This window comes from Prionailurus bengalensis, chromosome C2 (genome assembly GCF_016509475.1).
Source record: "Prionailurus bengalensis isolate Pbe53 chromosome C2, Fcat_Pben_1.1_paternal_pri, whole genome shotgun sequence".
Taxonomy (NCBI): domain Eukaryota; kingdom Metazoa; phylum Chordata; class Mammalia; order Carnivora; family Felidae; genus Prionailurus; species Prionailurus bengalensis.
In genome coordinates, this window is record NC_057350.1 from 69,209,333 (window position 1) to 69,231,230 (window position 21,898).

General features: G+C 52.9%; 1 protein-coding gene and 1 long non-coding RNA gene across 3 annotated transcripts in view; one reads left to right on the top strand and one right to left on the bottom strand.

The window, feature by feature from the left end:
- The first annotated feature begins 312 nt into the window (after positions 1-312).
- Positions 313-2,780, top strand: LOC122491522. Of its 2 annotated transcripts, XR_006299372.1 has the most exons (3): positions 313-1,060; positions 1,789-1,930; positions 2,137-2,780. It is a non-coding gene; the product is annotated as an uncharacterized LOC122491522 (long non-coding RNA). The 2 variants fall into 2 exon arrangements; XR_006299371.1 differs by lacking the exon at positions 313-1,060 and having other exon boundaries at positions 1,637-1,930.
- ADCY5 (adenylate cyclase 5) overlaps positions 2,045-21,898 on the bottom strand; it is a 147,700-nt gene continuing 127,846 nt past the window's right edge. Inside the window, exons 13-21 of the mRNA XM_043594336.1 lie at positions 19,057-19,173; positions 18,528-18,692; positions 15,600-15,775; positions 13,930-13,959; positions 12,503-12,635; positions 8,619-8,882; positions 7,427-7,631; positions 6,345-6,469; positions 2,045-4,564 (exon numbers count right to left, since the gene is read on the bottom strand). Coding sequence (XP_043450271.1) covers positions 4,436-4,564; positions 6,345-6,469; positions 7,427-7,631; positions 8,619-8,882; positions 12,503-12,635; positions 13,930-13,959; positions 15,600-15,775; positions 18,528-18,692; positions 19,057-19,173 — 1,344 coding nt within the window. The 3' untranslated portion in view covers positions 2,045-4,435. The remainder of the gene's footprint in view (positions 4,565-6,344; positions 6,470-7,426; positions 7,632-8,618; positions 8,883-12,502; positions 12,636-13,929; positions 13,960-15,599; positions 15,776-18,527; positions 18,693-19,056; positions 19,174-21,898) is intronic.

A 21,898-nucleotide genomic window follows, 5' to 3' on the forward strand; every position in this document is an offset into this window, starting at 1 on the left:
AAAGTCTTAAAGTAACAGGACTATCTGGTGAATATGTAGCTTCAGCTCCCTCAGTGCACCAAGCTTCACTGTGCCTTCCCATAAACATTGCTAATCCCCCTCCCCCACCCCCATCCCCAAATCAGATCATCAGCATGTTGGCTGAAGTCTGGTCTTGGTTTTAATGGTCTTTGCTGTCAGTGGATTTTTTTTTAAGTTTATTTGTTTATTTTGACAGAGAACAAGTGGGGGGGAGGAGGGGGAAGGGGCAGAGAGAGAGAGGACGACAGAGGATCTGAAGCGGACTCTGCTGAGTGCAGACAGCTTGATGCAGGGCTGGAATTCCGGAACTGTGAGATCATGACCTGGGCTGAAGTTGGATGTTTAACCGACTGAGCCTGCCAGGCCCCCATAATATACTGCCTTCTGTGGGTACACTGTCAACGGATGTTAAAGCAGTGTTCAAAACTCACCACACATGTATCTTTGCTAATAAGTTTTGCTAATTAACATTCTAGGTTTGGATATGCTTTTGCACAAAAGTATAAATCTATAAGGGAGAAACAAATACGTTCTCTGGAATTAGTTCAATGGAGATGGGAATGAGAAGAGCTTATGAAGGTTATGAGTTGCATTCCTTTGCTGTCCTGTGTGTTGGGTGTGCATGCATGCGCATCCGATGCCCTGGACCTGCCTGAGGACTTGCCCTCCACTTAGTCCAGTCAGCCTAAAGCTTGGCCTTTTCATTTGGTTTCCTTTTCTGATTGATGTACCCTAGCCTGAAAAGTTCTCAGAGTTAAACATGAGCTCTATACCATTGCATCCTTTACCATGGACAGTGGGATTGCTAATGCTATTCAATTCTTTGGAGCAGGGGACCTGCCTATGACCAGGACTGCCATGGCTATGTCTCCATGTGGCCATTGTTGAAATAAACCCAGTGAAGTCTTTTTCACTGGCTCCTTCATTTTCACTTGACCAGATCCCTCTGGTTTTATTTCCTGAGCCCAAATATAGCCCTGCATTTGATGGGTGCGGACGACAGGAACTGCCTTTCTGCCACCTTTCCTTTCTTCTCGAGGTAAGAGGAGTCCTGGGGCATGCATGAAGCTACCTGTATGGGCTTAGCAGACAGGCCTGCTCTGAATCTCTTCTCTCTTAATTACCAGTTGTAGGAGTTTAGGCAAGTAACTCAACCTCTCTGTATCTCTTCATCAGTGAAATGTGGTGGCCAGGGGCATTAAATGAGATGAAGTTTGTGTGATGCTTATCCCTGTGTCTGGCACATAGTGTCCGGTAAATGGTAGCCACGGTTATTAGCTGCCCAAGTCCAATCAGTACACTTTCAGCCTGCATCTCCCTGTCCTCCCTGCTACTTGGGTCCTTTCGATGATCTGTGTTCTTGTATTTTCTTTTTTTTTTTATTTTTAAAAAAAAATTTTTTTTTTTCAACATTTATTTATTTTTGGGACAGAGAGAGACAGAGCATGAACGGGGGAGGGGCAGAGAGAGAGGGAGACACAGAATTGGAAACAGGCTCCAGGCTCTGAGCAGTCAGCCCAGAGCCCGACGCGGGGCTCGAACTCACGGACCGCGAGATCGTGACCTGGCTGATGTCGGACGCTTAACCGACTGCGCCACCCAGGCGCCCCTGTGTTCTTGTATTTTCAACTTTCTTTCCCTTAGCATAGAAATGAGTTGGGCTCACTTGTTTTAAAACCTCTTCCCCTCAACCCTACATCTTTTCTGGTCCCATCCTAAATCCTTTGTCCCTTCACTCCTGGTGTCTCTCACCTCCTCATTCCTCAGCCCCCTGCACTCTGGAACCTGCTCCTCAGCCCAGTGAACTAACTCTCGCCAAGGTCACCAATGCTGTCTCACCTGACTGCCACAATGACTGCAGGCCTTCGCCGACATTCTCCCCGTAGCAGCGTGCTGTTCCCCACTCAAGGTAGGTCTCTGCCCTCTGGGGCTCCCTGCCCAGTGCCCCAGCAAGGGCCGAGGGCACTGTTCTTCAGACTGGAACCAGGCCCTTGGCCCAAGCCACAAATCAGACCAGGACACATTACCAGTGAAAGTGTTTAATAGTTAAATTATTTAAGTAGACTTTTCAATTTCCATGGGAAATCATAATCCTATCTGTTTTTGCAAGAGCAGGAATAAAAAGAGTGCACACCCTTGGAGGGAATGAAGAGCTAGCACTGCATGGTGTCACCAGTCACTGCTGGGATAGGAGGGATGGGCCCCCGAGAGGCCAAGGAGACCGTAACCAATGGGGGGAACCACCGGAGGAACTCAGCACGCACACGTTACTCAGGTTGGAAGCAAAATTAAAACCCAGCACCACTGGTGGGTGCTATGGAGGGGCCGGGGACTTGAGAATGCCACCATGGAGAAAGCCAGTCCCCCCAACAGATGCAAGAGGGGCAATGCAGAACTCAAAGGACAGAGCAGCAGAAGCATGGACAGACTTGAGCTGGCAGTTTTAGGTCCGTACACTTTGCTTCTCAGAGCTGTGTTCAAATTGGGGTGAGAGATGGTGTGTGGAAAGGGGAGCTCGCTTCGGCAGCACATATACTGAAGAAAAAAGGGGAGGCCGGTGCTAGTGTCCAGTGAGAGGTGGTGCAGATGGGGATCAAAATAACATTTTGCAGTTGGCATATAGCTGCCGCCCTACCTCCTTCAAGCTCGTGTTAGAGGTGAGAATAATTCTGCCCTGAGAAGCAACAAAAAGATGGCACAGGACCCAAGGATTCTGTTTGAATATATCCCTATGATAATATATCATTTTTCAGTTTTAAGCCCGTTTCCATTTTATACCTTCAGAGGATATAACAAATATAATTTTTTCCAATATATTTCACTTCCACCTCCCAAAAAACCAAAAACCAGACAAAACAAAATTTCTGCTAGCTTTGCCCTTTGGACGCTGAAGCTAGCTAGGCTCTATCCTTTTCTCTGGTCTGCAGATGAAGAGCAAAGCCACCACCCTCCTTGAACCCGAGGGCTGCACATTACCCCCAAGTCTGAGGCACTATCTCTGGGCGAGCCACCTGCACGGTAGCCAACTGAGAAAGGTAGGCAGGTAAGGCTTCTCACCACCACCGCCCCCCCCCCCCCCCCCCCCCGCCAGCTGAGCACCTGCGGCCATCCCTGAGCACTCACAGCTGCCTCTCTGCAGGCAGCAAATGGTTGGCATCTCAGGGAGAAGAGGGGACAGGGGCCGTGCTGTCTGTTGCAGGCTGAGGCTGCTTCCCTTGGTTCCACCTGAGCCTGAGATGGGAAGGCAGTTTTTGTTTTATTATCCATTTGCATTTTACTTAGGGGAAGTGATGTGTTAGAGAGATGGGATAATGTACGCATGCACCTTCCCATTTATTCTGACTGTAGGGCACCCCAAAAGGACACGCTCACTGCTCTGGTTGGACCTGGGAAAACCCAAAACTGCCTAATCTGAAGTGAAGTGAGGGCAAGAGGCATCCTGCATGTGACCAGTTCCACGGCATAAACACACACACATCTACACCAGTACATACGCTGACACACGTACAGTACAAACGCTGTGCACAGCTGTTTTCTAATATAGTTTACAAAATATAGAATTTGGTATATTTGTTAGATCTCCAAGGTTTTCAATAATACAAAATAAAAAATACAAAAAAGACAAGTTGGGATCCTTGCCCTCCCCCCAACCACCAGTGGCATCTTTGTTTGCTTGTGGGTCTCTTATACGCATACAACTAGCATAGTCTAAAGAAGGGCACAGAAAGTTGTTTTATTTAATAAATATTTTCTTTTTCTCAGAACCACCCCTCCTTGCCTCGCATCTTCTCACTTCCCCCTCACAATTTGTTCTGTTCCCCTCCAAGAGGCGTTGTCCACCTGTGTAGGTGAGGAGGAGGGCTGCGGAGAAGGCCGCAGTCCCTCCAGAGCCAGCACTCCTGCCAGCAAGCCCCTCCATGGGGCAGGGGCCGTGGCCTCTGTCAGGGGTTTAAAGGCTCACACAGGGAAGTGGACCCCTGGGGCCGCTGGGTTACCCTGGGCCAGAGTTGGGCCACCGACCGACCCACCCACCCGAGGCTGAGGCCTCCCCCTCAGCTCTGTCGTTGCACACTCGGCTGCCACACACCGTAAGCACTCAGCAGCTCCTTTCCACCTGCGCAGCAGCATCCGTTAGAAAACTCGGGATTCGGATCGCGCCTAGTGGAGTCTTCTACGGAGGAAACATCTTTGGTCAGCTTGGTGCTCGCAGGACGCTGGCACCCTGGGGCCTGGGACGGAGGCTGAGGCCTGCCCACAAAGGCAGAAGCTGCTTCTGGAGTCAAAGTGGAGAATCTCACCGGCGCAGCCACGTGGGCTAGAGCGCAGGCTTCCACCTGCCCCTCCTCCGGCATACAAAGAAGCCATTTCCGTTTCTCTGGAGGCCAGGCTGCTTGGCATCACTGGCTGGCAGCTGCTAACTGAGCGGGGGCCCACCGTTGAGGAAGTAGGTCATCATCTCTCCTTTGCCCTTGACCTTGACCACGCCCCTGCACTCCAGCTGGTATGTGTTGGCAGCCAGCACCTGGTACATGTCTGTGGTGACCTGAGGAGGCAAAGAAGGGGAGTGGATAGGCCATTGTTGAGCCAAGCCGTGAGCCTGTTGTCAGGCAGCTCTGTCCGACTGTCCCCAACACACAAGGGTGGGTGGCACCCTGACAGCTGCTCGCCCCTAGACTTGCCTGTTTGAAACAAGAAGGATGACAGCACCTACTTTGTGCCAGGCAGGGTGGCCTGTGGTCCCTGAACTGCCTGTCATTGTGCAGAGAGAGGTGCAGAAGCTGAGCAGAACTGCACAGCATTCTGACGCTGCCCCACTGATACCAAGCATGGGCCCAGCGTGTCCACCCAAGTCTCGCTCCAGGACAGATCAGCGATGTTCCTGGAAATTGGTTTTTTACACCACAGATTGAGAGCCACTGTTTATCTCACTGAATCTATGAGGTAAATACTGTTATCTCAGCCTCAGGAAACCTAAATCACTTGTCTGAGGCTACATAGCTAACAAATGGCAGAGTGTGGATTCAGTTCTATATCCTAGTGCCCATCTCTGCTTTAGCTTTTGGAACAAAGAGGGGAACTCACCAGTGGCTTCAGTAATCACTGCACTATTGTAGGGCTGATGTGAGCAGCAATACAGATGAATGCTTCATGAAGTGACCCAAAAGCCGTCTGAGTACAGCCCACACGCCCCGCCAGCCACCCCACAAAACCTCTGCTGAGGATCCTGGCCCTGCCTAGCTGTCAGGCCAGGGAAGAAGGGGCCAGAAATCTCTAGATGGGCTGCTGGAAGGTGACCCTACTGGGTTATCATGTGTATTCCACGAATGGGAAAGCCCTATGCAAAGGTGAGGTGCCGGGCCGTTGTGTGGCTGCTGACAGAGTCCCTCACACCTGTCTGTGGGTGGGGTCAGACACTCTGCAAACACACATTCCTTTCTCCCCAGCTGCCATCTTGTTGTCCCTTCTCCCTTTGGCACAGGGATAGAAGTGAGAGAAAGCCATTTGGCCAGGTTCCTCTAACAGCACCTATCAGGCCAGGGCCGTGCTTGGGCTGACCCTTTGTTCAGAGGTCCCACAGAAGAGAGGATTTAAGGGACATTTAAGCAGTGTCAGTGTGAGCAAAGGGCCATGAAGAGAGCAGAGTTCAAACTTGGGAAAACAGATCAGGGAGGCTAAGTGACCTGCCCACTTATGGCAGGCCTTATGGGGGCCCTGGGGGTTCAGAGGTACAGGAATACAGCCCAATCCAGGACCTCACTGTTGTCAGACGGGAGCAGAAGGAATTAAGGGCAGTCTAAGAAAAACAAAAGCAGTTGAAGAGAGGTAGGCCTGGGAATTGCAAGAGCCAGCTTGCACAGGATGAAGAGAGGAGAAAAAGTCTCTGGCCAGGCCCCTTGGCAACTAGGGTGGTGGGAGCACCATCCCAGGGATCACTGACCTTCCCTGGTTCTATTGCACCAGGCCCTGAGTGCTGTGGGCTCCAACTGGCAAGACCTTGCTCCCTGCAACCATCTTGGTGTCCCCTTGTATGCCTGGGTCGTGGCATTAGCACTCCTGGTTTAGCATCAGCAGTGGCTCCCGCCTTTACTCCCCCAATTCCTTCTGTGGCCAGTAGAGGGCTTTGCACAGGAGTGAAGATCTGTCCAAGGTCCTGAGGGCCTGAAACACAATGATCTCCAAGCTCTCAAGACAGTGCCAGCTACCTTCAAAATTGGCTGCAGAAATTCTGACTGGTGACTGTGGGCAGCTTGCACTAGGGACCTGGAGTATCAGGCAGAGGCCCCCATGGGGGTGAGCCGGGTGGTGGATGCTCCGGCACTCACCTGGATGCGGTCAGGCACACCGGTGCTGTCCATGCGGCTGGCCACGTTCACCGTATTGCCCCAGATGTCGTACTGAGGCTTGCGAGCCCCGATCACCCCAGCCACCACGGGGCCAATATTGAGCCCTGCAGGGGACAGAAGTCAGCAATGTCATCAGGGCTCAGACCAGTGCTCACCACACTATCATTCCTCCCTTGACACTCAGCAAGTTCCTCTGGACTCAGTCTGAAGACCGCCAGTGTCCTCCAGGCCTGAGACCATGCTTTACCCTGCAGTTCCCACGAAATGCCTGCCAACCCAGACCATGGGGTCTGTTCCCACAGCACTGTTCCTGTGTCCTCACCCCCAATCAGGTCTCAGCTCCTGCAAGTCCATCACCAGGACCACCCTCTTCAAGGATCCAGTGACTCACTGCAGCATCCCACTGCCTGTCCTTAATCATCCCTGTTGGTGGCATTTCAGTTTTCAGTTCATTCTAACCACACGTACCAGAACTCATCCTTTTCTTCCTCATCACTCCTGTTTTCTTTCAGGGGCACAACCATTTTCATTCTTAGTACCTTGCTCCTAACCCACAGTGTCTTCTCTGTCCAGGTGATCCTCCCCTGGGCGTCTGAGCTCAGGCAGGGAGGCCACCGTGACCCAGCTCCAGGAAGCAAAGCTGACATCTCCCTCCTGGCACTTCTGCTTTCATCTGTCCACCTTCCCAGTCCTAGGCACGCCAACCCCGATCACCCTGCCCCTCAGCCTTTGCCATGCTGGCTCCCCACCTCAAATGTCCTCCCTCCTCTTCAAGCAAGAACCTTACCCAACACACCTGGCTTAACTGACACTGTCTAGACATTTTCTGCCGTGTTTCCAAGCCCCTGGGCGCTCCCCCTCCTCTGTCACATGGGGCCACATTAAACCTCACTGTTGTGTGTGAAGTAGGACTGCAAACATAGCAGAAGCTCCCAAATAGAAACACCGTCAGTCCTTAAGACCCTTCCCTCCACGACCCTCCTCTCCAGTCCTGTCAAGGCCCTGCAGCTTTTTACCCGACCTGCTCTTCCCAGGCTGGACTGGCCAGAAGGCAAGCTCACCGATCTTCATCTGGAAGTTGTTGAAGGAGTGCTCATTGATGTACTTCATTTGGTCCATGAGCTTCATGGCAAAGTCAGCCAGGGCTTTGATGTGGGTCTTGCCCACCTTGTCATATGTAGAGTCATTGAGGCCTGAGGCAGCCATGTAGGTGCTGCCAATGGTCTTGATCTTTTCCAGCTGCCTGAACCGATCCTCGCTGATGATCTAGATGGAAGGAGGCCAAACCTGGGTTACCACCAAGGCTGGGGCACTGAAGTCTATGGGGGAAGGGCAACAGCATGGCCCCTCATGTCCTCCCAGTTCACACAGGAGGCCCAACTCCACACCAGCTCAGTGTGAGGCCAACAGAGCAGGCCTCCTCCCATACTTACCCGTGTGTGGTCACCGTGAGTCACTGTCTGCCCTGCACCAAGAGCCCCAGGCCAGCCCACTAGTCACCTCAGCGTCTCTTGCCCCCAACAGGGGCTGGTGGCCATCTCCTCCCTTCCCTGGCTCATATCCCCATCCCTCCCAGGGACACCACCTCATCTTTGTCCAACAAGACACCCACCTTCTATCTCCATTGTCTGTCAAAAGCCTGCCCAGACCCAACTTCAGTCAATTCCAGCTACACTCTGCCCCAGGAGCCTCATGGGCTGTTTCCAGCACAGCCCGTTCCCAGTTCCATCCTCCTCTTCCTCCTCCCAAGGCTCTGTATTCCCTCTGGGGTTGACCTTCTCACCCTCACCACTCAGGGGGCTCCCAGGGTCGAAATGCCCTATTGGGCACAGAACCCCCAGCACCTGGCACACACTAGGTGCTTGGCGAGGGTGTAGTAAATAAGACACGTTTGTGTTTCCACCTCTGCTATTCCGGGCTTTGCGTCTTTGTCCTGCCTTCTCCCTTAACCTAGGAGTCCCTCCTTCCTTGGACTCCCTCAAAGGCTGGGCCCCAGCCTGGTGGGAAAGGAACGGTGGCTGATGGAGAGCGGCTGGCAAGGTAGCTGGGCAGGGCCTCAGTGGGACAACAGACCTGCAGAGACTTCAAATTCCAAACGCCTGGGCTGGGACCCCCATTCTTCCACCTACTAGCACTGACCTTAGGGAAGCAGTGTCTCTAGGCCTGTTTTCTCCTTTGTAACACAATAGAGGAAGAAATGTAGGCAAGGTGGCTGTCTCCCCAACCCGTCTCCTGTTTGCCCACCCGTCGCACCTCGTCAAAGTCGGCGATAATCTCATTGAGCAGTCGCAGGCACTCAACACCCTCATTGTTGGCCTCCAGCTCCACGTAGAACTCAGAGAAGTTGGCGATGGAGGCGAACATGACAGCCACGCACTCACACGACTGGTAGTAGAGCTCATCATTGCGTCGCTCGCGGGCCAGGAAGTGGGCGGCCACATCCTTGGGCAGGATGTTGTGCAGCAGCCGCCGGTTGTAGGCCTGCAGCTCCTCCATCTCCTCCTTTTCCTCCGTGGCCTAGGACACGGTGCCCGGTCAGGAGAGGCATGCGGCCTGCCCGCGTACACCCGAGACCTCCACTGTGCCCAGCCTCTGTCCCCTTGCTGTCCCCACCTCTGGCTTTCCATGAGGAAGCACCAGAAAAGTGAGACACTTGTACACATCCAACTGGGCTCTGCCTGCCTGTCCCTCGGAATGTGTTGGCCCCGAAGGAGGGAACCCCGGACTGGAAACGGGTCCTGGAAGACAGGTTGAGAGCATCCTGTCCGACCAAAGCTAGACCAAGGCAGGGGGTTACAGGGATGGCCAAAACCACAGCCCCAGTGGCCCTCCAGCTACCAAGTGCTCCACAACTGTCCATTTTCTTCTTCATATCAGGAAGTACAATCAGAAAAGCAGTTTGATAAGGATCACTTAATAGGCCAACCCCACTGGGACGATGGCTTAAAGTCCCACCAATCTCCCTGGTTCCCACCAGAGCAGACTCACCCCAGGGCCAGAAGGTACAGATGCCCCAAAGTGCCACCAGGGGTGGGATGGGCACATCACCATTGACTTTGGTTCCCCCCAGTTTGGGTCCTGGGTCTGGGAAATTGGGGTTTGTGGTCACTCACCCTCTAGCTTAAGAGCCCTCAAATCAAGAGGCCAATAGTGGCCCACAGCCTGAAGAGCAGAGATAATTATGCACCAAAGTGTGCAAGGAGCCATCTGACCAGAGTTCATGTGACACAGGAGGTACACAGTGCAGTCTGCTAGCTTCCTCCCCCTTGATGGCAAACAAAATGGCCCCTTTAACTGGGAGTGATCATGTTGGTAAAACAGGCAGGTAAAGGATCATTAGCAGGGCCATTGAAAAGATCTAGCCAGCTTGCTGGGGGCTTTCCTAACTAAACCTGGAGGCCTTTCTATTTGGCTGCAGCTACAACCTCCAAAAGACCACTTCCCTGGCTCTCCCTGTGGATGGTGGCTGCTCATGGGGAAACTGCTGGCACACCCACCCAAAGCCACAGGACCTGGGTCCAGCAGGTAGGGTAGAAAGCTCAGGGACCCCAGGGCTCAGAGGCCTAGCCTTGCACCTGAGGTGAGAGGACCCACAGCCCATCAGTCCTAGAGCCACTGGAAACACAGCCTTGACAATAGGGGTTATGCCTAAGGAAGTTCCTGGATCCTGAGATGCCACGTGGGTCCAGTGGGACCTTTGCTTCTGAGATGCCTTGATCAGGCCCCTCCTCCCAAGCCACCCTCTGCCTAGCTCTGGTACAGGTGAGCCAGCGGGAGTAGGCCAGAGTGGGAATCTCTGTACTTCTCGAAGGTTACTCCCTGGAAGATCCCCAGCCGGGCCATCTGCCTCGGAAAATGCACAGGCTGCCCACGGTGCTACTACTGCTGAGACCACATGCCTGGGGGCCCAAGAGCACTCTAGCTCCTTTGATCAGCCCAGCAGTGGCAGAAACATAACACATGCCCTTCCCAGAGTGCATCTGCCCAGTGCCAGGCAGCTGGTGGTGGAAGCTGGGGTTGAGATAGTCAGAGACTGGTTACTGCAGGGAGCACAGGCCAAGGCCCCAGGGTTCTGACCAGGAACTCCCACCACATCTGGACAACTCTGCCCTGAGACGTGACGTTGGGCAGCTCCCAACACAGCCAACCGCTTCTAGGATTGGGCTCTGGCCAGGTGGAGGGGTCAGGGGTCCACAGCCCCCTTACTGATCCTAATAAGGTCAATGCTGTGGGAGAGGGATAAGACCTGAGACCCAGTGGTCTGGCCAGGGGCAGGCTTGCGGATAAGGGTGTGTTCCTGGTACAGACGCTTCAGGGAAGCGAAGGACCTCAGGCTTCCCCAGCTCACTGCCAGCACCACACCCACCCACCATGACCTTAGATCCAACAGCAAAATTAGCTGCTGAGTTAGACTGGGCGGGCGGGGAGCACCCGACTATCACACAACCCAAGGACCTGTGTTCAGGTTTTTGCTTGTTGGTATGTATTTCATGTTGTTCCACCTCCCAAAAGTCCTGGAGGAGGACGGGAGATGAAGGGACGTGTAAGCATCATGAGCCTGTTGCAGGGGTTCAGTGGAGAGAGGCTGACACGCCTGCCAGGTAGAGACATGCTCACCCCCAACCCCACACACCTGTGTACAGGCCTTCTTAATTGTTTTCAAAATGGGAGGGGAGCTGCGGTTGCCTGAACACTGGGGTGGGGTTGTGAGGGAAGCTCAGACTGCTCTGTTCAGCCCTGGCAGGCAGCCTCACTTTGACCCTGCGTACTCAGGAGCTAGACAAAGAAGCGGGGTGGGGTGACAGGGCAGCAGGTCACAAAGGCAGGCTGAGTGGCAGGCTCACCTGTCCCTTGCTTCCAGCCCTTTCTCGAGATCTTTGCCACACAAATGAGTGGCAGGACAGCCACTGTCTTGGGGGTGGGGGACTTCCTCGGAGCTCACATGGGAGGTGGGGTGCGAGTGAGCAGAGAAGTGGAGGGAAATCAGCCCCAGGTCCCACAGAGCCTGGTCAGCCCCTAGGAGAGAGCTGGGGCCTCTGGGGAGCTTCCCCAGAGGCATGAGGGGCATGAGAGCTGGGAGGAGGCAGGGAGGCAGCAATCTGAGCCAGGAAGGTATGGCCTCACACTGGATATCCCCCGGGTCCCTCCCAACCCAGGGATGATAAGGGGGCATTCCACATGCAAAACAGTTTTCCCCCAACCTCAGGGCATCTGTTCAGTGGGGAATCTCAGCCAACCTCCTGCAAAACACAGCAGGGGCCACTGGATGCTCCCATCTTTAAGAATGAAGTAACTGGAATAACAGGTCTGAGGCTGCCCACAAGGAAGACTTTCTCACCGTGGGCGCCCTCTCCTGGACCTTCTGAGTCAGTCCAGCAGGTAACAAGCAGCGGCTGGGTCCATCACTAGCACCTGGAGCATCACCCTGTGTGTGGCCCAGTGGCATCCCCTCCTCCGGGTTTTGACACCATCAGGGCACAGGGCACAAAGCCTGGAGGCTGGAGCACTTCCCTGGGCACTAGCACCCCACTGCCTCTGCCCCTACCTGGACCACCTCTCCCCAGGGCCAGGGCACAGCCACCTGTCCAGGCTTCCAGTTGATGGTCTTTGATGCCCCCTCCATCCTTTCTCCCCTGGAAGAGTCTTCAAGCCAGTTCTGGTCACATCAGGCCCTGCTCAGGAGCCTGTGGGACCAGCTCCTGCACTGCAGCCTCTGTGACATGGGGACTACGCGTCCCACAGTCCTCACCTCCTGCCCGCTCCCCCCTCTCCTGACTCCTCGCTGCCCACACTACAGACTAGAGGCCATGCCTCCCCTCTGTCCCTGCCTCTGGATGCACACAGCAATGTCTGGCCAATATTTGTGACTTAAGAGCATATGTCTTGGGACCGTCAAAGTCCCAGCACTGTCAAGGGTGGGATGGTTTGGAATAAGCTCCAGGGTTTTGGCTCTTGGCTCCAGAAAGCAGGGAGCAGACCTGCTGGGACATGGGGCACAGATTAGTGGGACTGAGCAGGACACCTTTTCAGTGCAGGACGAAGTCTCAGCCAGCCCAGGTGATGAACTCGTTCACTCACAAAATGCTGCGAGAACTGGGTATGTCCCCCATCCCAGTTCCAGTCCCAGGGCCACCCACCTGCAGTTTCCAGAGGAAGTCCAGGCGGGCGGTGGACTCTACTTGCTGGGCGTGCAGGTACAGGGCCAGCACGAAGACTGAGATGATGATGGGCGTCACCACCTTCAGCGCCACCTTGGTCGCATGCTCAGGGCTGCAGGCAGGAGGCAGATGCCTGGCACCTCATGGCAGGCTCAGAGGCCCCCTCAGGCCTTTGTCTTCCTCCTACTACTCCCCCTTCTTAATCTCCCACTCAAATTTTGCCTGAGGTAATGCCTCCTCCAGGAAGCTGCCTCAGCTGGCAGCCCTGTCTCAGCCCCTGCTCACACCAGCAGCTCAGCAGCCATTACTCCTCTCCTGATGCCCGCCTCTCCCCCATCACTGGGGAGCTTCCCTCTGGTCACATCAGGGGATAAATGAGGCCCTTGTCAAAGGCAGCATGTACATCCCAGGCGTCTCCCAGTGGACAAGATAGCGGCCGTAGGCATAGTAACAAGGGAGCCAGGCAGGCCATACTGGCCGTCTCTGGGCTTTGGGCAAGTCTCTTAACCTCTCTGAACCGTAGTTTCCTAATCTGTAAAATGGGATAACAATACCCACATTTTAAGAATTAAAGATACCAGGGGCACCTGGGTGGCTCAGCGAATTAAGTGTTCAACTCTTGACTTCAACTCAGGTCATGATCTCACAGTTGTGGGATCGAGCCCCTGCATCATGCTCCAGGCTGAGCATGGAGCCTGCCTGGGATTTTCTCTCTGTCCCTCCCCTGCTTGCGCTCTCTCTCCAAAATAAATAAATAAACATTAAAAAAGAAAAATACTGTACACAAAATTCCTTGTACAGCACCTGACAAACAGTAGGAACTCCACACCTGGTAGCTAATAATGACTAATTGCATTCCTGTTAACATTAATACATACTCTTCATAAAAGCTGCTCTCCCAAACCCTGCTTGCTCCCTGTCCCAGCAGAGAGCCTGAGCCTTGAACACTGCACAGACTCCCTGACCAGCAGTAGCCCTAGTTCAGGGCCTACCCCACAAAGCCCACAGGCCTTGCTGGCCCCTCTCTTCTGGCAGGGAGCCAGGGGGCACCAGCTCCTATTCTCCCGGGCCTGGGGTCTGACACATGCTCCTGGGGAAGAGTGGGAAGCCAGATGCCTTAAGGTGAGGTCTCTGGAAATGACCTGTGCATCCTAGGTCATCTTGGGCTGGTGGGAATCGCACAAAAAAAGGGCATCTACCCAATGAGGCATCCTTGGTCCCTGGGGAGTAAAGGGCTTCCCTTGCCCCCTCCAGCCTTCTCCTTCACTGCCCACCTTACCTCAGAGGCCCCCTCCCCAATGGGCACTACCGCCTTCTCTGCTGGGCCCTGGGCTGCTGGCCTCTGGCAGCTCTAGGCCAAGGGCAGGGAGAGGCTGTGTCAGAGGACTTGGAGAGTATCCACTCACCACTGGGAGGTCCCGTTGTTGCTGAAGTTTCTGTGAACAGGAAGCGGGAGGGCGGTTCGGGGCTGCTCTTCGACTTGGCAGTCTCCACTCCCGCTCTGCCCCCCTCCCCCGTTCTGTCTCCCACCTTGCTCTGCCCCTCCCACCGCTGTGCTCCCCCACCACTCCCAGCCCTGCTGCCCCGTGCCTGATACCACTGCCCCCACTACGGTTGCTCCCTCATCCCCCGCCCCCAACACCCCTCTGGATCCAAGGAGACTTTCAGGATGGGAGGCTTACAGAAAGCCCAGCCCCAACTAGCATCTGGTCTCCATGACCACAAATCACCCAGCCCATACCTGGGACCCTGGGGCCCCCCAGCACCTCCGCCTGGACAGAAGCCAGCCCGGCCACCACCCCAGCCCTTTGCTGCATCCAGAGGAGAAGAAACACTATACCTATGCTGTGTCCAGTGTAGTTACCACAGCCACGTGTGGCTAGAGCCTTCAAGTGTGGCTAGTACAAGCTAAAATGTCCTGCAAGTGTAACATAGATACTAGGTTTTGAAGAATTAGTGTGGGAAAAAATGTAATAGGTTTCATGAATCATTTTATATTGACTACATATTAAAATAATATCTTGAATATATTGGTTAAATAAAAATATGAAATTTGTATGCTTTGCCTTTTTAATATAGCTACTAGGAAAATTTTAAATTACATTGCATTATTTATCTATTGGACAGTGCTGCCCTGGAGCCAAGCCAGGGACTCCCAAACCAGAAATGACCTCTGTTCTCTGCTGCTGCTTCAGCAAAGGAGAGGGGAGGAGGGGGGAGGGGATGGGGGAAGGAACATGGTAGACCCTCAAGAAATATTTTTGGAAGAATGGGTAGATGGATGAATGGATCCCATCCTATAACTTGGAGAAAACACAGTTTGCTACATTTTCTCAGGGGACAGACCTGTCACATTTTTTGCACTTCCCAATGTACATGTGTGTGGGGGGGGGTATAGAGTGATGGGAAGAAAAGAGCATTGATATCAGGCATTTTACCTACATTTTACTACTATAGGTATGATTCCCAATTTACTGGGAGCTAGGTAGCCTGAGGCACAACTCCCATGCCTGCTACCTAGATGTGGGACCTAACGACTCACCATCATAACTAGGAGACTTTGAGCAGTGCACAGACTACCCAACCATCCTGGCAGCCCTGCCGACCTTGCTAAGTTGCTCTGAGGCTGAAAAGGGATAATGTATGTCCAGTGTCTAGCTCGAGGCAGGACATAGAGCCCATGAACAACAAAGGGTGTTCTTTTGCTCTCACAGACCTTGCCGTCCAGCTCTGTTGAATCTTTACCCCTCTGGGCCTGAGGTGCCACAGGCAGATGGAGTTAAGTGAAAATAGCTCATCAGAGACTGTCCTGAACAAATGAGGAACAATTCACTGAGGCCTGAGGGCAGGACTGAATAACAAACTGGAGGGGACAGCAGGGCCTACTCACCCTGAGGCCACTCCCCCGCCCACTGGGAAAGAGAGGAGGAAGACTAGACACTGGTGCTTTGCCCAGGTGGTAGGCTGGGGGGCAACACAACACTCCCCTTGCAAGCCCCCTGCAGCCCAGGTTCCCAGCCGCCTGCTCTTCCAGCCTCCCTGCACTGCCCCAGACCCAGTGTGGGGAGCCACCTACATGGCATTGGCGGTGACCAGCAGGTCGGCGTTGTCAAAGAGCGTGACGCGGGGCACCTCAACAATGAGCACGTATGTGAGCTCAATGGCCAGCATGAGCACCAGCTTCCCAATGCAGCTGATCTGCAGGAACACGGAGCAGGCTAGCAGGCTGAGCAGCACGCTGTAGGTGAAGTACTGCGGAGAGAGGGCAGCGGGCTTCAGCGCCCTGGCCCCACCCTTCCCGGCCCCACGCCCCGCCCCCCTGAGCCAACCACATTTCGGCCAATGCGAACTTGTGACGAAACCAGAAAAGCCCTGGTTAGGAACCAGAAGATGGGGCTCTAGGCTGAGTCTGGCCAATGCTGGCAGCAGCGCCCAGTGGTTAGAGCAGAGCTCCAGGCTCAAGCAGACTTGAGTCGTAACTCTGATTCATTGTGGACTGTTGGTGTGACTTGCACCATTTATTCAACTTTTCTAAGCCTCATTTTCCCCATCTGCAAAAGCTCCAATGTCACAGGCTCACCGTTGCCATTCCATGAGAGGAAGTGCCTGGTGCCCTCAGTAACTGCAGAGAGCACAGGCCCCAGCCCCTGACCTGCAACGTGAAATCCCACGGTTTGCAAACCGAAACTATTTTCATGACTAATGTGGTGGCAACATCTGAACTGGCCTTATTTGATGACAAAGCCTGCCCCACGTGATGTGATGCTAATTATCATCTTTAGCCTGCTTCTGGGGACGATTCATACATTTTGCTGCAGAAATATTACTGTATTTCATTATCAGGTGCTGCCCAGGCTACACTGGGGGTGTGAGATACTCTTTCAAACTCTGAAAAATTCCAAAGTTCTGAATCTGTCTGGCCCAGAAGGCTGCAGACCAGGGATTGTGTCCCTACACGATTTACCCTGGGGAAGTCCCTTCTGGTCTTGGAGCCTCGGTTTCTTTCTCAGACAATAGAGGAGCTGAACCAGAGACCTCGGAGGTTCCTTTCTGCTCTGTCGTCCCCTGATGCTAATCCTAGACATGCCACCGTCGTTATTTTGTTCTTTCTTTTAAATTTAGCATCGTGACTTCTGAGTCAGGCACTCAGACTCACTATGCACTTCCTCTGCTTTGGGCTGGAGGCCAAATGGCAGTGGGGGACGCTCCCAGGTTGGACCTTGAGCCTCTTCAGGCCTTCAGGAACCCAGAGAGGGGATACAGAGGGCCCCCTGGGAGGGGCCAGCCTCAAGCCACTACCTGGAACAGGGGCAGAGGAAGGAGTAGGGGGGGGTGTCCACACAGATAAAAACAGCCCCAAGGATAATAATCCTGTCCTTGCGGGCGGGGGGGGGGGTGCGGGGAGGGAGCCCCCAGGGCCAGCCTGGATGCCCATTCAGACCCTGAGCCAGACAGCCAGGAGGCCAAGGCTTACAGGTGATGTCCCCAAGGGCCTTGGGATCTGTGAGGAGTTGCTGAATCAGAAGACATGTGAGCCTGAGAGCTCTGTAGTCATCAAGGCCTGGGGTCAGTGGGACTGGAACTGGTCAGACTGGTGAGGGCTGAAGGCTGGGACCAACCATCTCCCTCAAGTGAGGAGCCGGAATAAGCCCTGCAGCCACCATCCCCACTCTCTTCGCCCACTCCTCAGCATCTGCCATGAAGCAGCAGCCACCAAGGGGCAACTGTAAGATCAAACAAGCCCCTGCTTCTCAGCAAACAGCCCTCAAGCAGCAGCTCCTGTGAGCTCCACCAGCTGCACGAGGGAGCAGAGGCAGAAGGGAGACTCGGCTGCCCCCCCCCCCCCCCCCACCGCCCCGGCAGGTTGGGAGGGCTCAGCCGGACCCAGCGGCAGGTGGAAGAGAGGCGCTTGTCTAGGTGAATGCTGGCGGGAGTCCTGCCCTTCATGGAGGTTCCCTTGTCCCATCTGTACAGGGGAGATGGATCGGGCTCCTTCCCAGGGCTGGGGGAGGGAGGCCAGCTCTGTGACTGCCCCGGCGGCCCTCACTGCAGTTCTGGACCTTTCTGTGAGTCACGGGGCCCTTTTGAAACTGGATGAAAGCTTGGACTTTCCCCAGAAAAGGGTAACAACTACCATCACCTCACAGGTTCCATGAGAGCCCCGAAGGCAGCTGGGGTATGGGACTACCCAGTGCATGCAGTAGACGCCCTGGGCTGGAAGCCTGGCCTCAGGCTCGGAGAGCTTCCTGAGGAAAAGGTAAATGAAGCACCGCACATACCATCGGCACTTAATGCATGCTGCTCTCTAAGGGTTCTCGGTGTTTAAACCCAATAACCTATGGGTATGATTTCTTTGGGGGTGATGAAAATGTTCTACCTAGATTACGACGATGGCTGCACACATCTGTGAATATCCTAAAAGCCACTGAATTGTATGTACACTTTGAATGGATGATCTTGATGGCAGTACCGGGTTGGGACTGGGTTCCTTTGCTTCCCTCCCTGCTCTCTGGCCCATAGCAGAGGAGTTCAGGCAGGTTCTCCTGAGGCAGGCCTGCTCCAAAGTGGAGGGTCCACAAACAGCTCTGCCCTCAGGTTAAGGCTAAGAATTCTGGAGCCAGAGGACCTGGGTGAAAGCTCTGGCTTTACCACTTCCTAGCTGTGTGACCTTGGGCAAGCGACTTACCCTCTCTGTGCCTCACTTTCATCTGTGTAAAAAAGATGTTAACAGTGTCTATGTCAAAGGGCTGCTGTGAGGACGAAATGAGTAAATCTATGTCAAATACTCAGCACAGTGCCTGGCCCACGGCAAGCATGCTGTTTTACTGTTGCATGGAGAAGGCTGACCTCGTTCACTGATGTACGGCACACGGACTGAGAGACTGGGAAAAGGTCTCTGGGATGGCTGTGAGCTTGAGAGCCCTTGACTCCCCCAGAGCAGCCAAAGGCAGAGAGGGAGCGGGGCAGAGGGGTCTGTCTGCACCCAGAGCCCCCTGCCCATTACCTCGGGGAAGTTGCAGTTGGGCCGGGGGCTGCTGCAGAAGCCCCGCTCGTCACCCAGGCTGTAGTTGACTGCCGACTCCACCACATGGCACGCGTTGACCTGGCTGGTGCTGATGTTGTGCTCGTCCGCCAGGCAGCCGAACAGGTCCTTGGAGTTACACATGAACTAGGGGCAGCGGGGGAGAGGGTCAGCTGTGGGGGCCAGGCGAGGGCAGCCCATCTCCACAGGGCAGCGGGTGTCTGTCCACCCTGGTCTCAGGTGCAGCCTGACACTGACAGGGGGGACAGGAGAGGAGCCTGGAAGAAGTCAAGGAGCCGGCAAGGTTGGCCCGGCTGCCCAGGCTAGGGCTCATAAACGTCCCCTGGGGACTTCTTGAGTCTTTCTGGTCCCTCCAGCCTTGAGAGCAAGGAACTAAAAGCCTGTGTGAGAGGCTTTAGGAGTCAAATCTGAATCCAGACCTGAGGGGACCGAATAAGAAATTCTGGGGGAGAGGGAGCTCCAGGGAGGCGTGGGGGGTAGAGCCACCTACCATGTTGACAAAAGCCGACAGGAACACCAGGGTGATGGTGAACACTCCGACCAGGGTGCTGTTTGTCTTGGACCGCACGATCTTCCTGGAAAGGGTCTGCAGCGGGGCCGGGAAGAGCTGAACCAAGGGAAGAGGAGGGAGAGAGAGACAGAACAGAGTTCAGTGAGGACTCTCCAGACCGCCATAGAGGAGCTGGGGGAGCCCTCCCTCCCCTCCACCTTTGTCTCATGCCAGCATAACCCCAGGTCCTTTCTGAATGCCCTCCTAGTGTGCAAGTGTGCAATGGCTCACACCACTGACCCACTGCTCCCGGCCGACGACAGCACAGAATCTGCGGCTGGCCAGGAATGAGTCTACCTGGGAAGTTTACAGGGGAGAGAGGCGTGGTGGAAGGAAAGGTGCTAGCCTGCCCCCAGCAGAACAGAGGAAAAGGCACATGAATCCGCCATGTGAGTTCTGGGCCAGTCAGGGTTACAATCAGGCAGTTAAGGAAGCCTGGAAGGACCCAGAACTTTCCCAAGGAGGGTCAGAAGGCTTCTTGGCAGTAAGAAGCTGTGGGTCTGAGGACTTGGAGAAAACTTAGGGTCTGAAGGGAGGAAATGGGCTTGTGAGAAGGGGACAGAGTAGCACGTGAGCAGGAGGGTGGGGCCCTAGACAAGTGAATTAAGTGAACCTTTTGTTCAGGACTCCCATTGATCTCCTGTTTCCCTTCACCTACCCTCCCTACATTCCTTTCAATTAGACAAACAGCATGTCCAACCAAAGACCCACCTCAGTTTTGGTAGCTAAATGACCCAGTCCACTGTATCTACACAGTTGGCTTTGTCCACCATGGCGGGTGCCAGGAGTAAAGGCAGAGTGGGGAGTTAATTGGTTAATGGGTATAGAGGTTCAGTTTGGGAAGATGAAAAAGTTCTGGAGACGGACAGTGATGATGGTTGCACCAGAGAGTGAATGCATTTAATGCTGCTGAACTGTACATTTAAAAAGGTTACAATGGAGAATTTTGTATTATGTACCATTTAAGAAAGAAAGCAAAAAGACAACCCAGAGAATAGGAGAAAATTGTTGCAAACCATATATCTAATAAGGGTGTTGCAACCAGAATACAGTAGTCTCCTCTTATGCGTGGGGATATATTCCAAGACCCCCCCCCAGAGGCCTAAAATTGTAGACAGTACAGAAATGCATATATACTATGCTTTGTCCTATATACATACACTTAGCATAAAGTTTAATTTATAAATTAGGCATGGTTAGACATTAATAACAATAACTAATACAAACGTAGAACAATTAGAAAAATATACTACAATAAAAGTTATGTGAATGTGGTCTCTCCTTTCTCTGAAAATATCTTATTGGATTCGCCCTTCTGCTGACGATGTGAGATGATAAAATGCCTACGTGATGTGAGGAAGTGAAGTGAATGATGTAGGCACCGTGAGGTAGTGTCAGGCTACTACTGACCTTCTGACGATACGTCAGAAGGAGGGTCATCTGTTTCCAGACCACAGGAACCGAAACCATAATAAATGAAATCATGGATAAGGGGGGGACTACAGTATACAAGGAGCTCTTCCAACTCAACAATAAGACAACCCAATTTAAAAATGGGACAATGATTTCAATAGGTATCTCTCCAAAGAATCTATACAAATGGCCAATGAGCACATGACATGAAAAGATGTTTGTTGTGAGTCATCAGGGAAATGCATATCAAAAACATGAGATACCAGCTCACACCCACCAGGATGGCTATAATCCAAAAGTCAGGTGATAGTAAGTGTTGGTAAGGACATAGGGATATCAGAATCCTCATCCATTGCTGGTGGGAATGTAAAATAGTGCAGGTGCTTTGGAAAACAGGTTGGCAGTTTCTCAAAATGATCAACAGTTACCATATGACCCAACAACTGTACTTGTAGGTATATACCCAAGAGAACTGAAAACGTAAGTCCATGTAAAACCTCGTATACAAATGTTCATAGCAGTACTATTCATTATAGCTTGAAAGTGGAAACTACTCGATAAACTAAATGTGATATTTCCACAGAATGGAATGTTATTTGGCCATGAAAAGGAACAAAATGTTTTTACATGATATGACACGGGTGAACCTTGAGAGTATATGCTAAGTGAAAGAAGACAATCTCAAAAGGCCACACGTTGTAGGAGTTCAGGCAAATTCATACGGACAGAAAGGAGAGTTTGAGGCTGCCAGGGGCTGTGGCGAGCAGGGAATGAACAGCGACTGCTAACAGGTATGGGGTTTCTTTTCAGGATGATGACAATGTTCTGGAATTATAGTGGTTAACAGTTGCTCAACTTTATGAATATACTAAAAACTACTGAATTACAGTTTCATCCACCTTCATAAAGGTGCATCTTATAGATGTGAATTGTATCTCAATAAGGAACTTATTAAACAGCTCTTACCAGCTGCCTGACCCTGGGAAAATCATCAAGGGCTCTGAGCTGCAGCTTTCCTATTTATATGTAGGGGAGATCTATCTCCCAAGGTGGCCATGAAGACTCGGTGAAATGATGCATACTAAAGTGCTTTGTGAGCTGCTAAATTCAATAGAAAATTTAGTTAATATTTGCATTTTTAAAGAGCTCTATTGCCAGTAAGAGTGAAAATCCCTGTTTCCTATTGAAGGACTTTTTTTTCATAGATGGGAAAAGTGTTCTGGCACTAGCATGAGGATCCCACTCTGAAAAGGTATGACAGATGGTTTCTAATTTTTGTCTGCTTGAAATGTTGCCATTCCATCCTATCCCCCGACCCATGTTATTTAAATAATTTCAGTTCTAATTACCCTATCCATCAATTGAAGGG